This window comes from Podarcis raffonei, chromosome 18 (genome assembly GCF_027172205.1).
Source record: "Podarcis raffonei isolate rPodRaf1 chromosome 18, rPodRaf1.pri, whole genome shotgun sequence".
NCBI classification, from domain to species: Eukaryota; Metazoa; Chordata; class Lepidosauria; order Squamata; family Lacertidae; genus Podarcis; species Podarcis raffonei.
Genome location: NC_070619.1, coordinates 2,923,603 through 2,938,439, shown reverse-complemented (window position 1 = coordinate 2,938,439; position 14,837 = coordinate 2,923,603). Strand labels below are relative to the sequence as shown.

General features: G+C 47.6%; 1 protein-coding gene across 1 annotated transcript; it reads left to right on the top strand.

The window, feature by feature from the left end:
* Nucleotides 1-269: 269 nt before the first annotated feature.
* On the top strand, nucleotides 270-14,677 carry IZUMO4 (IZUMO family member 4). Its single transcript, XM_053372524.1, has 11 exons — nucleotides 270-540; nucleotides 1,117-1,197; nucleotides 2,143-2,214; nucleotides 4,559-4,585; nucleotides 6,455-6,530; nucleotides 8,896-8,943; nucleotides 11,050-11,064; nucleotides 11,942-11,989; nucleotides 12,643-12,660; nucleotides 14,001-14,023; nucleotides 14,501-14,677. Exons 1-11 carry the CDS (start codon nucleotides 279-281, stop codon nucleotides 14,599-14,601), a joined length of 771 nt encoding a protein of 256 aa, XP_053228499.1. The 5' UTR covers nucleotides 270-278; the 3' UTR covers nucleotides 14,602-14,677.
* The last annotated feature ends 160 nt before the right edge of the window (nucleotides 14,678-14,837 follow it).

Below are 14,837 nucleotides of genomic sequence, written 5' to 3'. Positions count from 1 at the left end.
GCTGTCCCCTCTCTTTCCCCCCAATTGTACCTTTCCCTGCTTATTTGTCTGTTTTGTAACAAAAGGAAATACTTTTTTTTTTAAAAAAAGAGGAAAGTTAGCCAGACTAACTTGTGGAACTCCCTGCCACAGGAGCACTTAAGAGGAGATGGGAGAGTTGGCAACGCTGCCCTCAGAAGAGACCTCCCTCAGGAGAACCAGAACGCGCTCCGGAACGATCTAGAACCACCGGGGCTGTTCCGGAACGTTCCCTGGAAGCCAGAATGCCCCATTGTCCGATGCCCTGGAGATGCCAGGGATGGGAGATGGGTTGGCGGAGCCCATGCCTGGCCTTCGTGGCGGTTCTGATCCTGGGGCCGGGCCCCTCCTGGCTGTGCCTGCAGTGCGACCCCAACTTCGCCCTTCGCTTCGCCTCCTACGCCCCCCACCTGAGCCGCAAGTCCTGGGGGCTGGGGGACGTCCCGGCTGCCGGGCGGAGGCTGCGGGGCTGGGCCCAGGACACCCTGGCGGAACTGAACCTGGGGGTCCCGGCAGAGATCCGTGAGTCGCCTCGCAGGCCCAGGGTGCCGGATGTGGCCCTCCAAACCTCCCGATGTGGCCCTCGGGTCACAGCAACCCCTAAGCAATAACACCCCCTCTCTCCCCATGTCAAAGATGGGGAAATTCAGGCTTGTGTGCCAATGTGGCCCTCGAGACCTCTCCGCCTGGCCCCTGGAAATCTCTGCAGGCCACTCCCCCTGGCCCCATACATCCCTTGCACCACCCACTGTTGCCCCTGGGATGTGGCCCTGGGAAGGCCAGCTCGAAGGAAACGTGGCCCTCGAGCTAAACAAATAGGTTTCCCCCCACCTCCCACTTAGTCGAAGGAAGACAAGGCTTTCCTGCACTGGGTTAACCTGTGGAACTCCCTTCCACAAGATGTGGTGACTAAAAACCAGGTTATTCTTTTTTTAAAAAAATCAAAATGTCCCTTTGCCAAAACTCTTGACCCGTTAGGAGCGCAGCCTTGCATTTTAGGTCCATGTGGACTGCGGCTTCCTGGGGGGGCTTACGATTTTTTGTATGCTCTCTCTCCCCACATCCTGTCCTTTCACCATCTCTCCCCATCTTGTACAGCGATGGAGAAACTCCAGGCAATAGCTACAGTCGTCTATGGGAAGCTGGACACTCTCTTCAAAGGCAACACTTACAAGCCAGGTAAATAAATATAAATATAGATTATATAGAAAGGGTCTGCCTTTATCAGTTTGCCCGGATGAGGGTGACCATTTATGGCAACTAGAATCGCCCGGGGCTGTGATTCCTCTGCAAAAGTTTGCAGATGTTCCTAATCACAGAACTGTAGAGTCGGAAGGGAACCCCAGAGGCACCTAGTCTAACCCCCTACGACGCACAAATCTTTTGCCCAATGTGGGGCTCGAATTCACAACCCTGAGGTTACTTCAATAGATTTATTGCATTAGCCGTGTGGCCATAGCATGATATACATAGAAATAACAACATAAAATGGGGGTGGGGAGGTAAAGGTAGATATCGTCCTGGGCGAATACTTAAAGGGGAAAGAAAAAAAGGAAATAACAGAAGCAACAGGGGATTTAAAACATCGAGTGACCGATAGTACTAAAACAAAAAGACACAAAAACTGCTGAGGGTGGAGGAGGATCGTTAAAGGGGTCCTTCAGCTCCTCAGATTTGTCCTAGCTCCATTGTCCTTGTACAATAAAGCTACTTGGAACTTCATTCGATTGTGCAGCATATCGACTGCAGCTGTGGTGTTAAAAAGAAGTTAGTGCCGCTTTCCTCTTCATCACACTGAGCAGGAAGTTAGCTGTCATCTCGGTAATCCAACAATCAGAATCCTGCAAAAAAAGGAACACTATCCAGGGCTGGATTGGGAGATGAAGCTTGTTCATGAGAGGAGTTAAAAACCGAGATCTTTCATCTGTCCAGTTGGGACAGAAGAGCATTACATGTTCCATAGTCTCCAGAGCCGTGTCATTACAGGTGCATGTTCTGTTTGCGATGGGGACTCTGGAATAACGACCCGACAGAACAACCCTGAGGTTAAGATTCATGCTCTACCAAGTTTAAAAAACACACGCACATGCTGCCAGACCTTTCTCTCTCTTCTCCCCCCCAAAGGTGTCCTTCCGGAAATCCTGCGTTCCATTTTCGAGGAACAAGTCAAATTGCTACGGAATGCCATCATCGAAAGTGAGTGTTCCCTCCTTCCGTCGTTTGCCGTTTCTTTCCTGGATTATACATACCTGTGTTTCGGAGCAGGGCTTAGTTAAGAAGAGGCATGTTAAGAAAGCAGGGTGGCTCTTTCACGCAGAAGCCCCTTTCACAGGCCGGCTTGTGGGAATGCCTCTTTCAATATGGTGGGCAACGGGACTGCATCGCCTCTGGATAAAATGTTAAAGCGCGTTAATTCTATTTTTGAAATGTACTTTGGAAATGCATGTAATATTGAGCAGCAAAGGCCGTGGGAGTCAGCATGTAAATTTGTATTAAACTAGAATCAATTTGATATTCAATTGTTAAAGTTTTTGAAGAGCAATAGCAAGTGAATTGGCACAACAAAGAGGAATGCCTTTTCAAACAGGCAGCTGAAGGAAGTGCCTGTTCTACCATAATGGCTTGTGGGAATGTCTCATTGCAAAGTTCAGCTCTTGGGAATCCCTCTTCTAATATGGCAGCCAGTGGGAAGAACCCTTCTCAATTGACAGCTTGTGGGAAACTTTTTTCTTTTTCTATAATTTTTATTAATTTTCCAAATTTTAACAATTACTGTATACGATACCATTACATAACAACCGTTGTATCATTTGCTCTTGCAGAGCTTTTGACTCCCCTCCGTCCTTCTGCTACATTTTATTTTGCACATTTATAACATCTCCATCCTATATTTATCTTGTCTTAACATTCACTTTTGTCTTAAATAGAATGTTGATTCTTCTCACGAAGCGAGTCTTATTTCGGTCCTGCTAGTGTCTTTATATGTGTACAATGAGTCTCTATGTATAGTATAAATTTAGTCCATTCTTTCTGGAACACTTGATCACCCTGGTTCTGGATACGTCCCATCAGCCTTGCCATTTCTGCATACTCCATTGCCTTCATCTGCCATTCTTCTATTGTCGGTCGCTCCTGCCGTTTGCACTTTTGGGCTAGTAAAATTCTTGCCGCTGTTGCAGCATACATAAACAGTTTTTGATCTATTTTTGGTATTTCCAGTCCAACCATTCCTAATATAAATGCTTCAGGTCTCTTTGGAAAGGTGTACCTGAGCATTTTTTTTAACTCGTTATATATATCATTCCAGAAGACTTTAACCTTGTCACAAGTCCGCTTGTGGGAATGCATTTCAGCATAGTTTCATAATAAGCCATTCCTCCTTCGTTGGTAAACCTACTCCCCATCCATTTGTGCAAATAATTAAGAGGAATAAATTTGTGTTGGGGGGTTATTAGTGAATTTGCTTTTCAGTATTTCCCTTGTTTTTTGGGGGGGTTTCTTTTTGAGTAGTTTCTGCATTTCTCCTTGGGGCGGTTTGCTTGGTTTTCAAAATTATCAATGACAAAAAAAATAATGACACAATACCATTAGAAGCGCAGAAATTGAGATCAACAGGGGATGCATAACTTCTGGGAATGCCTTGCAGGAAATAAATCATAGCATTGTAGAGTTGGAAAGGGACACCATGGGTCATCTAGTCCAACCCCCTGCAATGCAGGAATCTCAGCTCAAGCACTGTTAAGTTGATTGAATGCAGCTGGTTAATCAACTGCCCGGCTGTGGCCCAAATTTCAGTTCATAGAATCATAGAATCCTAGAGTTGGAATAGACCACAAGGGCCATTGAGTCCAACCCCCTGCCAAGCAGGAAACACCATCAGAGCACTCCTGACATATGGTTGTCAAGCCTCTGCTTAAAGACCTCCAAAGAAGGAGACTCCACCACACTCCTTGGCAGCAAATTCCACTGTCGAACAGCTCTTACTGTCAGGAAGTTCTTCCTAATGTTTAGGTGGAATCTTCTTTCTTGTAGTTTGGATCCATTGCTCCGTGTCCGCTTCTCTGGAGCAGCAGAAAACAACCTTTCTCCCTCCTCTATGTGACATCCTTTTATATATTTGAACATGGCTATCATATCACCCTTTAACCTCCTCTTCTCCAGGCTAAACATGCCCAGCTCCCTTAGCCGTTCCTCATAAGGCATCATTTCCAGGCCTTTGACCATTTTGGTTGCCCTCCTCTGGACACGTTCCAGTTTGTCAGTGTCCTTCTTGAACTGTGGTGCCCAGAACTGGACACAGTACTCCAGGTGAGGTCTGACCAGAGCAGAATACAGTGGCACTATTACTTCCCTTGATCTAGATGCTATACTCCTATTGATGCAGCCCAGAATTGCATTGGCTTTTTTAGCTGCCGCGTCACACTGTTGGCTCATGTCAAGTTTGTGGTTTGTTATTCTTGAGAAGCGGCCAGAGAGCCACGCGGGAACCCTACTGCCTAAAAACCGACTCACTTTCTCTCTCTCTCTCGCCTTTCCTTAGGTAGAGTGAAGTGTGAACGCCATTGTGGTAAGTGGGCTTTGTGGGGAGGGGTGCCCCCATCTTGAATCATAGCAATGCCTTTTGTGTGCCTGAATGGAGAGAGAGGAACGTGTGTTGAGACCCTCTGACTTTTGTGGGGTCAAGACGTGAGCCTGTGGGTTTGCCAGCATCCATGATTGAAGGGTTAGCTGCAGGTATGAGTGGTTTATATAGGGACGTGGGTGGCGCTGTGGGTTAAACCACAGAGCCTAGGGCTTGCCGATCAGAAGGTCGATGGTTCGAATTCCCGCGACGGGGTGAGCTCCCGTTGCTCGGTCCCTGCTCCTGCCAACCTAGCAGTTCGAAAGCACGTCAAAGTGCAAGTAGATAAATAGGTACCGCTCCAGTGGGAACGTAAACAGCGTTTCCGTGCGCTGCTCTGGTTCACCAGAAGCGGCTTAGTCATGCTGGCCACATGACCCAGAAGCTGTACGCCGGCTCCCTCTGCCAGTAAAGCGAGATGAGCGCTGCAACCCCAGAGTCGGCCACAACTGGACCACTGACTGGTCAGAGGTCCCGCTAGGTTGGCAGGAGCAGGGACCGAGCAATGGGAGCTCACCCCGTCACGGGGATTCGAACCGCCAACCTTCTGATCGGCAAGCGCTAGGCTCTGTGGTTTAACCCACAGCGCCACCCATGTCCCCGATTGGCGGTTAGGCATTGGTTAAAACTAAAGGCTAGTGGCCCCTGGGTGATGGCCTGCAAAGGAAGGCGGCCCCTCGGCTGAACAAAACTGCCCCATCCTTCAAAACATGGGTTTGGACTTTGCATTGCAAATGATGCTCTGGTGTTTTAATCTCTGATGCAGAGGAAATGGGTCCATCTGTGGCACTGGAAGATGCTGCGCCACCAGCCTCAGCCAGCCGGCCATCTGCCTGCCTCCCTCCATTCCAGGGGTTGCCACCTGCCTGCCATCTTCTTCCTTCTGCTTCTGAGCGTTGCCCTCATGGAACAGCAGGGAGGGAGGAGGAGAACAGGGACAAAACCAAACAGAGCCCTCTCTGCTTGTCATTGGCTCTGGCGCCACCTGCTGTTGGACTCCTGTCCTGATCTACCTGTCCGAAATAGGGCTTGTGGGAGTGGCCAGCACAGGGATACCAAAGGAGGATGTCAAAGACGTCCGCATGGCCGGTTCTAGTGCTTTATTACAACTGATCCAGAATGCGGCTGCCAGACTGATGATGGGGAGGGGCCGCTGGGACCATGCAACACCGTCTTATTTATACCCTGCCCATCGGAATGGGGTTTCCCAGCCACTCTGGGCAGATTCCAACACATAATAACATAATAAAACATTAAGCATTAAAAACTTCCCGATACAGGGCTGCCTTCAGATGTCCCCTAAAATTGTATAGTTGCTTATCTCCTTGACATCTAATGGAAGGACATTCCACAGGGAGGGTGCCACCACCGAGAAGGCCCTCTGCCTGGTTCTCCGTAATCTCACTTCTCACAGGGAGGGAACCACCAGAAGGCCCTCGGAGCTGGACCTCAGTGTCTGGGCTGAGTGATGGAGGTGGAGACGCTCCTTCAAGTCTACTGGGCTGAGGCCATTTAGGGCTTTCAAGGTCAGCACCAACACTGTGAATCATTCCCAGAAATGCACTGGGAGCCAATGTAGGTCTTTCACAGGCATAGGCAAACTTGGCCCTCCAGATGTTTTGGGACTACAACTCCCATCATCCCTGACCACTGGTCCTGTTAGCTAGGGATGGTGGGAGTTGTAGTCCCAAAACATCTGGAGGGCCGAGTTTGCCTAGGCCTGGTCTTTCAGGACCGGTGTTATATGGTCCCAGCAGCCGCTTCCAGTCACCAGTCTGGCTGCTTTGATGTCTTGTTTTTCTGTTTTTTTTACAGGAATAAAGCAATACGAAGCCGTTTCTTGCGTAACGTGCAACACCACCAAGCCAGCTTGCTTTGGATATAATTGCGAGTAAGAATTCTCTCTCTCATTCCCACGTTAGAAAAAGTACAATTACAAATGGCATTTGGGGGACACTGATTCCCATAGCAGAAAAGCTTCCAGGCCCTTTCCTGCGCTTATTCTCCACTGCGTGAAGTCTAAGTCAGAGGTTCCCAAACATTTTTATTTTTGCAGGGGTGTGGGGAGTACGTCTCCATTGGTTCCACCAACTCATTCCTCGGGGGGGGGGGGGAAAGCAGTATTCAGAATAGCAGTTTGCAAGGAAGATAATAACACCATGAAACTCAAAATCAGTAACAAACTGTACATTTATTCAAAATCCAATTAGAACAATTGAGTTTGATTAATTCAACAAAACTGATTTCCTTATCCATTCTTCATTGGCGGGAGCTTTTTCGTTCCATTTTTGTGCATTAAGAAATCCTAGCCGCTCTCTTTTTACTTACATAAACAGCTTAATCATCTTTTTTGAAATTTCTGTCCCTATAATCCCCAAGACCAAAGCTTCACTTCTTTCTTTTTTTGTATAATCACTTTGAGCATCTTTTTTATCTCATCATATATCCTACCCCAAAATACCCTCAGCTTTCTTACAAGTCCAGCACCTACATATGGGGAAAAAACCCAATTTGCTTGTTTACACTTCCAGCAGTTAGAACACTGTCCAACCATCTCGTCCTCTGTCGTCCCCTTCTCCTTGCGCCCTCCATCTTTCCCAGCATCAGGGTCTTTTCCAGCGAGTCTTCTCTTCTCATGAGGTGGCCAAAGTATTGGAGCCTCAGCTTCACGATCTGTCCTTCCAGTGAGCACTCAGGGCTGATTTCCTTCAGAATGGAGAGGTTTGATCTTCTTGCAGTCCATGGGACTCTCAAGAGTCTCCTCCAGCACCAGAATTCAAAAGCATCCATTCTTTGGCGATCAGCCTTCTTTATGGTCCAGCTCTCACTTCCATACATCACGACTGGGAAAACCATAGCTTTAACTATACGAACATTTCTTGGCAAGGTGATGTCTCTGCTTTTTAAGATGCTGTCCAGGTTTGTCATTGCTTTCCTCCCAAGAAGCAGGCGTCTCTTAATTTCGTGACTGCTGCCACCGTCTGCAGTGATCATGGAACCCAAGAATGTAAAATCTCTCACTGCCTCCATTTCGCCACCTTGTGTTTGCCAGGAGGTGATGAGACCAGTGGCCATGATCTTAGTTTGATCTTCCATTAAAAACTGCAAAAAAGACGATGAATTGAAAGTGCAGGCGATGGGGGTACCTTTCCCTCTTTATCTGTTTGTTTCATAACACAAAATAAGGGCAAGGTAACTGCAGCCAGACAGGTTATAGTGAGTAATTGGAAAAATGCAGAAGAGCTAGGGGTGAACCGATGGAGGAAAAAACTGAATAATATTATAATTTTAGAATATCTAACTGTGAAGATACACAGAATGAAAGGGTTTGAGGTCAGTGAGAAAGAGGAGGATTGCTTTGAGAAGGTAACGAATTGTTTGGGTAGGTCTGAACAATTTGGGGCAATTAAAATGTTAAAAGTTAAAAAAAAACTTGTGGATGGAGGAGTGTTAACGTATATAAATTTGTACATATGGTTGATTTGAATGTGTTGTTATTGATTATGTATACCCAATGTTTGTGTTTGGTTGTTGGTAAAAAATAAAAATTAAAGTAAATAATATAAACTAATAAGGTAAAGGTAAAGATACCCCTGCCCGTACGGGCCAGTCGTGTCCGACTCTAGGGTTGTGCGCCCATCTCACTTAAGAGGCCGGGGGCCAGCGCTGTCCGCAGACACTTCCGGGTCACGTGGCCAGCATGACGAAGCTGCTCTGGCGAGCCAGCACCAGCGCAGCACACGGAAACACCGTTTACCTTCCCGCTATAAAGCAGTACCTATTTATCTACTTGCACTTAGGGGTGCTTTCGAACTGCTAGGTGGGCAGGAGCAGGGACTGAACGACGGGAGCTCACCCCGCCGCGGGGATTCGAACCGCCGACCATACGATCGGCAAGTCCTAAGCACTGAGGTTTTACCCACAGCGCCACCAGCGGCCCTCATAAACTACCGTATTTTTCGCTCTATAACACGCACCCGACCATAACACGCACGTAGTTTTTAGAGGAGGAAAATCCGTAGGCATGCCACCCGTAGGCATTCCCTCCATAACACGCACAGACATTTCCCCTTACTTTTTAGGAGGAAAAAAGTGAGTGTTATGGTGCAAAAAATACGGTAATAATCATTAAAAAACAGGGGAGACTGGTTCATTAGGGGAAGTGGCTTCAGTCTGGCCCTGACACCCAGGAAGTCTCTCTAGCCACAACCCCACATTCTGACCCCGAGTTTCTGTCCCCTGTTTCCACCCCCCAGGTCCTCTGAAGACTGGGAAGATGCCTTGAAGGGACTCTACGAGTACATGTGAGTACTCCAGGGGCTGTGCAGGGTTAGCGGTGGTGGGCAGGCATTTGGGAGGCAAGAAAGGGGAGCAAGCAGTCCCTGGGCAAGTTTCTAGTCCCTGTGTTTATAGAGACAGGGTGAACGAAGCGAGACGGGGAGAGGGGCCACCTGGGACCCTCCCCAAGTTGTTGGACTCATCCCTGCCTTGGGGCCAGCGGGAATTGGGAGTCGGCAACATCGGGTGGGTCACAGGTTTGCCGTGGTCTAAGAAGATGCATTCTCTACTGCATGCAAGCGATGGAAGAATGCTTCTGTTCAGGACAGGCGCTTCCTTCTGGGAATGGGGAAATGCCCTCCTTGCAGCAGGAGCAGGCAGAATTTGCATCCCTCCATAGATCATTGGCGGAAGGCCTCTATTGGCAAGATGCAGTCCCTCCTGAGGAAGGAGACTGCCCCTTGGAAGATATCTTCATGCTTGCCGGGAATGCAAAATCGTAGATATATTTTGGACCGGGCTCTTCAATTTTCTCTCTGAAATTATTAAACAACCTCCTTTGCCAGTACCAGCCTTAGCTTTCACAAAACCCAGATTCCGACCCCACCACCCAGCATAAAGATTTACTGTATTTTTTGCTCTATAAGACTCACTTTTTCCCTCCTAAAAAGTAAGGGGAAATGTGTGTGCGTCTTATGGGGCGAATGCAGGCTGCGCAGCTATCCCAGAAGCCAGAACAGCAAGAGGGATCGCTGCTTTCACTGCGCAGCTATCCCTCTTGCTGTTCTGGCTTCTGAGGTTCAGAATATTTTTTTTCTTGTTTTCCTCCTCCAAAAACTAGGTGCGTCTTATGGTCTGGTGCGTCTTATAGAGCGAAAAATACGGTAATTCTTTTTCTGCTGGTAGCTGCACATCTAGTGATAGCAGATCCCTGGAAATCCCAGGTGTTGCGACTTCTTGAGATGTGGTTCAATAATATTAGTTCGGAACGTCTAACTGGGCTTGGAAGAGTTGCAAATGGGGTTATAAAGGAAAATAAAACCTGGTTTCCCTTCTTTTCATATGAAAGGGGGGGGGAGAAAATAAAGCTCTCCCCCCAGCCTCACAAACCTGTCTGTGGAGAACCTGCCAATGTTTCAAGACCATGTAAAATGACATTTGCCTGACACCTGCTTCATAGAATACAGGCAGGTGGTTGGAAAACTTTTGTAATGTCTCAGGTTTTAATCAAGACATTGTGGCTGGGGTTTTTTGAACCACTTTGGAACTGCTCTTGTTACTGTGTGTTGCTTTGTGCTGCAGTCTCTGCTTTATGGAATTTGTATGCAGCTATTTTGCTGCATTTTTAATAATAAAAAAGAAGAAGGGAGGGAGGGAGGGAGGGAATGCCTCTTCTTAGATCAAGGATCAGTGGCACTCTCATTTTTGCAGAGCTCCAACTCCTGCCATTCCCAGCTCTCGGCCATGTGGGCTGCTGGGGCTACTGGAAGTTGCAGTCCCGGCAATATAATGAGGGCCACAGGGCCCCATCTCGGCCCTTCGGACTTTCACCTTACGGAGGTCAACAATGCCATGTCCATGCACGGGCGACAAGCCCCAGGCTGTTTGGGGGAAGCAGAACGCAGCAGTCCTGCCCACCTTGAGAAAGAACTGGCTGGTGGGGGCTCTACAGGATTCCCATTAGGTGGTGGCACCAAGACTTGGGAACTCACTGCCACTTGATATCGGGCAGGAACTTCCGCGGTACCCTTTGCGGTGCCTACTTAAAAGATATTTGTTTAGGGAGGACTATCCAGACACATTATTTATTCATTGTTATTATTAATAGTAATAATAATATCCTGCCCATCTGGCTGTGTTGCCCCATAAACACTGATGTGTTTTGATCTCCTTTTAGTACTGTCGCTCATTTTAATTACCTTTCAAGTGCTTTTAGCCATTTTTAAAACTGTTTCTACCAGTAAAATTTAATGTTTCTTGCACACCACTTAGAGGTTTTTGTTACAACCCAGCGATATAAGAATTTGGTTGAAGAAATATAAAGAAATAAAGATGCCTGTTATATCCTGTTTTTTCCTTCTCTTCCTCTCTCTCTCTCTCTCTCTCTCTCTCTCTCTCTCTCTCTCTCTCAGATACAGTTTGACAACGTAAGTTGGGCATTTTCACGTGTGTTTTGGAGCAAAGTTTTCCGCAGCGACGAAAATTTGAGCGCGGGAAATGGAAGATTTTGCCCCTTTCTGCAAGGCCCCCTTGGCTGCGCCCCATGCGACACTCTTGCGAGGAAGGCAGTGGCAGGAGTCCCCCTGACGGACAGCGGAGGGGCAGCAGTTTTCTGAAATGACCAGCTGGGGGGGGGCTCTGGGTTGGCCCCCGAGGTGGAAAAAAACAAACAACACACCACTTTTGTCCAGGTTGCCAAAAGTGAAACATTGAGCAGCTGAATCCACATAAGGGAGACCCAGCCGGAGGGGCAAGATGAGCTGGGATAGCTCAGTGGGCAGAAGACGAGACTTAATCTCAGGGTTGTGGGTTCAAGTCCTGCACTGGGCAAAAGATTATTGCATCACAGAGGATTGGACTAGATGACCCACATTGTGTTGTGTGTGTGTGTGCAGAATATGACATTTGTGTGCGTGTGTGTGAGTTAAGATCCTCAGAAATGATTTTGCTAGGAACTCTTTTTTTTACTTAAGACTTTTAAATTAATTTTTCAAAACTTTAACCAATTAATTTCAATTTTCAAATTTGTTATACGTTTCTCTTTTGATTTGACTTTCCGCCTTTTTTCCATGCTGTTTTTCATACCAATCCCTTTCACAAATATAATATCACACATTTCATATTCCTCCATTTCATCTATTATCGCTATCTTCCCGTTGCTCAAATTTCAAATCCTGCTTGTGATTTCATTTGGTTACGATATTTTTTCCCCTTCAAATAATCCAAAATTTCAGAGTTTCTTTTTAAAAATTAGCTGGGAACTCTTCCAGGTGATTTTTTAACACCTGGCTGCTGTCTTCACAGGAACCCAGGCGAGTGGTCGATGGCACTGAAGCAACTCCCGGGATTTAGGTAGGTGCCCATTTCCTTGAAAGCCACTGGAAAAAACTGAGGTACTCCCCCACAAAACGTAGGGCAACAGTTGCGGGTGGGGAAACAGCGGCCGGGAGAATGAGTTTGTGGGAGAGGGGGGAGGCTTATAGATTAAATTAACGAATAGCTGCCGAGACGATATAGCAGGGACTCAGTCCTAGAAAGGAGTGGCCCCTTTCTGGGATAATTGTTCCGTCCCAGGAGGCGGCGCCAGAGCTGACAGGCCATCCTGTCAGGGATGTTGTGCTTTTCAGGATTTTACTCTGGGATTTTATGTTGCATCCTGCGTTCAGCAGGGGGGCTGGCACCCTTGAGGTGCCTTTCAACGCCTATCGATTCCTGCTGGTGCAGCATTGCAGCAGCTAAGCAGGTGTAAACCTGGAATAATAATAATATTTTTATTATTATTTATACCCCGCCTATCTGGCTGGGTTTCCCAAGCCGCTCTGGGCGGATTACAGCACCTACAGGGTCCACAAGAGGGAGGCAGATACAGGGGGAAGGAAAGGAATTGGGACCCACAGCATCAATGTGTTTTAAGAAACCACCAAGAACATTTTTAGAGCATTGCAGTGGGGGTCTCTTCCAGCTGTACAATTCTGTCTTTCTCTCCCCATCCCTTTATCTTTCAGCCACTGCACATCTACAAGGTAAACAACCAGCCTGGAGGAAAGATGGACGGGAGTTGCTGAGCCGAAAGTTGTTGTGGCTGCGCGCGCACGCGACATTTTCAAAAATGGATTCCCCCAGAGAGAGTCCCAAAGACAGCTGTAGTTTGCCCCTTGCAAAGCGACAATTCCCAGCGCCCTGATCCTAATGCCATAAAGCTGCAAGTCTGTGGTGTGGCCACGTTTTGAATGCCCTGTTCTGTTCTGGTCACCTCGCCTTGAAAAGGAGATTGTAGAGCAGGGGAAAATTCAGAAAAGGGGCAACCCGAATGATCAAGAGGATGGAGAATGGTTGCAGTATTTGGTGCTTTTTAGTGCAGAAAGGGGACACGGGTGGCGCTGTGGTCTAAACCACTGAGCCTCTTGGGCTTGCTGATCGGAAGGTTGGCGGTTCGAATCCCCGCGACGGGGCGAGCTCCTGTTGCTTGGTCCCTGCTCCTGCCAACCTAGCAGTTCGAAAGCACATCAAAGTGCAAGTAGATAAATAGGTACCACTCCAGCGGGAAGGTAAACGGCGTTTCCGTGCGCTGCTCTGGTTCGCCAGAAGCGGCTTAGTCCTGCTGGCCACATGACCCGGAAGTATTTTGTCACACGGCACAGTTGAACTGTGGAACTCGCTGCCACTGGATAGCTTTAAAGGAGGATTAGACAAATTCATGGCCATCGATGGCTGCTAGCCAAGAAGGCTATGCTCTGCCCGCCACGACTGGAGGTAGTAATGCTTCGAATAACAACTGCTGGAAAACACAAGAGAGGAGAGGGCTCTTGTGTTCGATTCACGCCTTTGGGTTTCCCAGAGGCATCTTAGTTGGCCACCGCAAGAAGAGGGTGCTGGAATAGATAGGCCATCTAATATTCTTAAAAGACAGCTCCCAGCACACTCTGGCAGAAAATCGTGCTCTTCCTTATTCAGTTCACTAATGAATTGCTTCCCACGAGGCATCTGGAAGTGATTCGCAATGCAATGACTGTTAACATATATAAAAACAGCTTAAAACAACCACACTTTGAAACTATGATAAATATTGTTACACGCCACTCCAATCTCTTGAGCAGCGATATTCCAGGGGGATTCCTGAATCTACCCAGGGCTGAGTTTCCCTGGAAAAGAGGTCAGTAGAATCCCACTTCTGACACCAGTGTTGTGCACACCCAAATCTCCAAGTGGCGAGAGACTCCAGGGGTTCTGGGCACTAACTCAGGGTTTGGCCTCCTTGAAATAAAGGCCAGGGTGTCTTTAGTAGTTTTGCTTTTTATCGACACATGTATACAACCGGCACATGACACTGAACTTAACTCTTTGTCTTCCTCTGTTTCCGCAGACCAGAGAACCTGAACTTTACGAGTAAGTTTCCAAAACTTTGTCTTGGGTGCTGCAGGGGGCATGGCTTCACGACTTATGGGCTGATGTGAAATAGAGGTATTCTCTTCCATTAGCAAGGAAGACCTCTTCTTAGATTAAGAAGGATGAAACATCTCTGGTCCATCCAAAGTTGCTGGACTCTCACCCCCTGTCCTTCCAGACCACGTGTGAGATGGGAGTAATGGTTCCATCTTAAAGAGGCATTCCCTTTTGAGGGATTGTGCCTCTTCTTCAAAAAGGGACATAGGAACCCCTGTGGCTGCCAACTCCTGGCAAACAGCCACCATGCCCCAAAATCAGGAATGGTCCTCCCAACATCTGGGGAGGCCACAGGTTCCTAATCTGTTATGCCACCATGTTACAGAGATGGAAAGGTGGAGTCAGAAGGGCACTGCATGCCGGTTTTAGGGACAGCAGCTACAAGGGGTGTCTCTAATGCCTGCTTTCTGTGTCCCCTAGGTATAGAAAGCACCCTCTCGAAAAACTGGCTCAACTTGATGGCGCTGAAGGAGCTTGAGGGAGAGACCCCCGTTCTCCAGCTCCTCGCCCCGATCTGCTGAATTCTTTCCTTTTCTGCAATGTTCTATGGAGAGCCCACTTTGATGTAATAAAATTATGGATAGAGAGACCCCTGCAGTTTGGTGCCTTGAAGCTTGGTTCTTATTGGAAAGATGGTCTCATTGGTTTTACAAACAGCCAGGAACCTGGTAGATCCCTCCCAACTACATATGAAATGGTCTGGATCTTTTGAAAGGGAAAATGGGATCAACTGAAAAAGGGGTTTGATGGCTCAAGA

Bases quoted from the DNA above. Each gene is read 5' to 3' on its own strand.
- IZUMO4 (XM_053372524.1), top strand. From the start codon at position 279: ATGCCCTGGAGATGCCAGGGATGGGAGATGGGTTGGCGGAGCCCATGC. The intron at 541-1,116 runs GTGAGTCGCCTC...CATCTTGTACAG, and splicing joins GGGGGTCCCGGCAGAGATCC to CGATGGAGAAACTCCAGGCA. The intron at 4,586-6,454 runs GTAAGTGGGCTT...TTTTTTTTACAG, and splicing joins GAAGTGTGAACGCCATTGTG to GAATAAAGCAATACGAAGCC.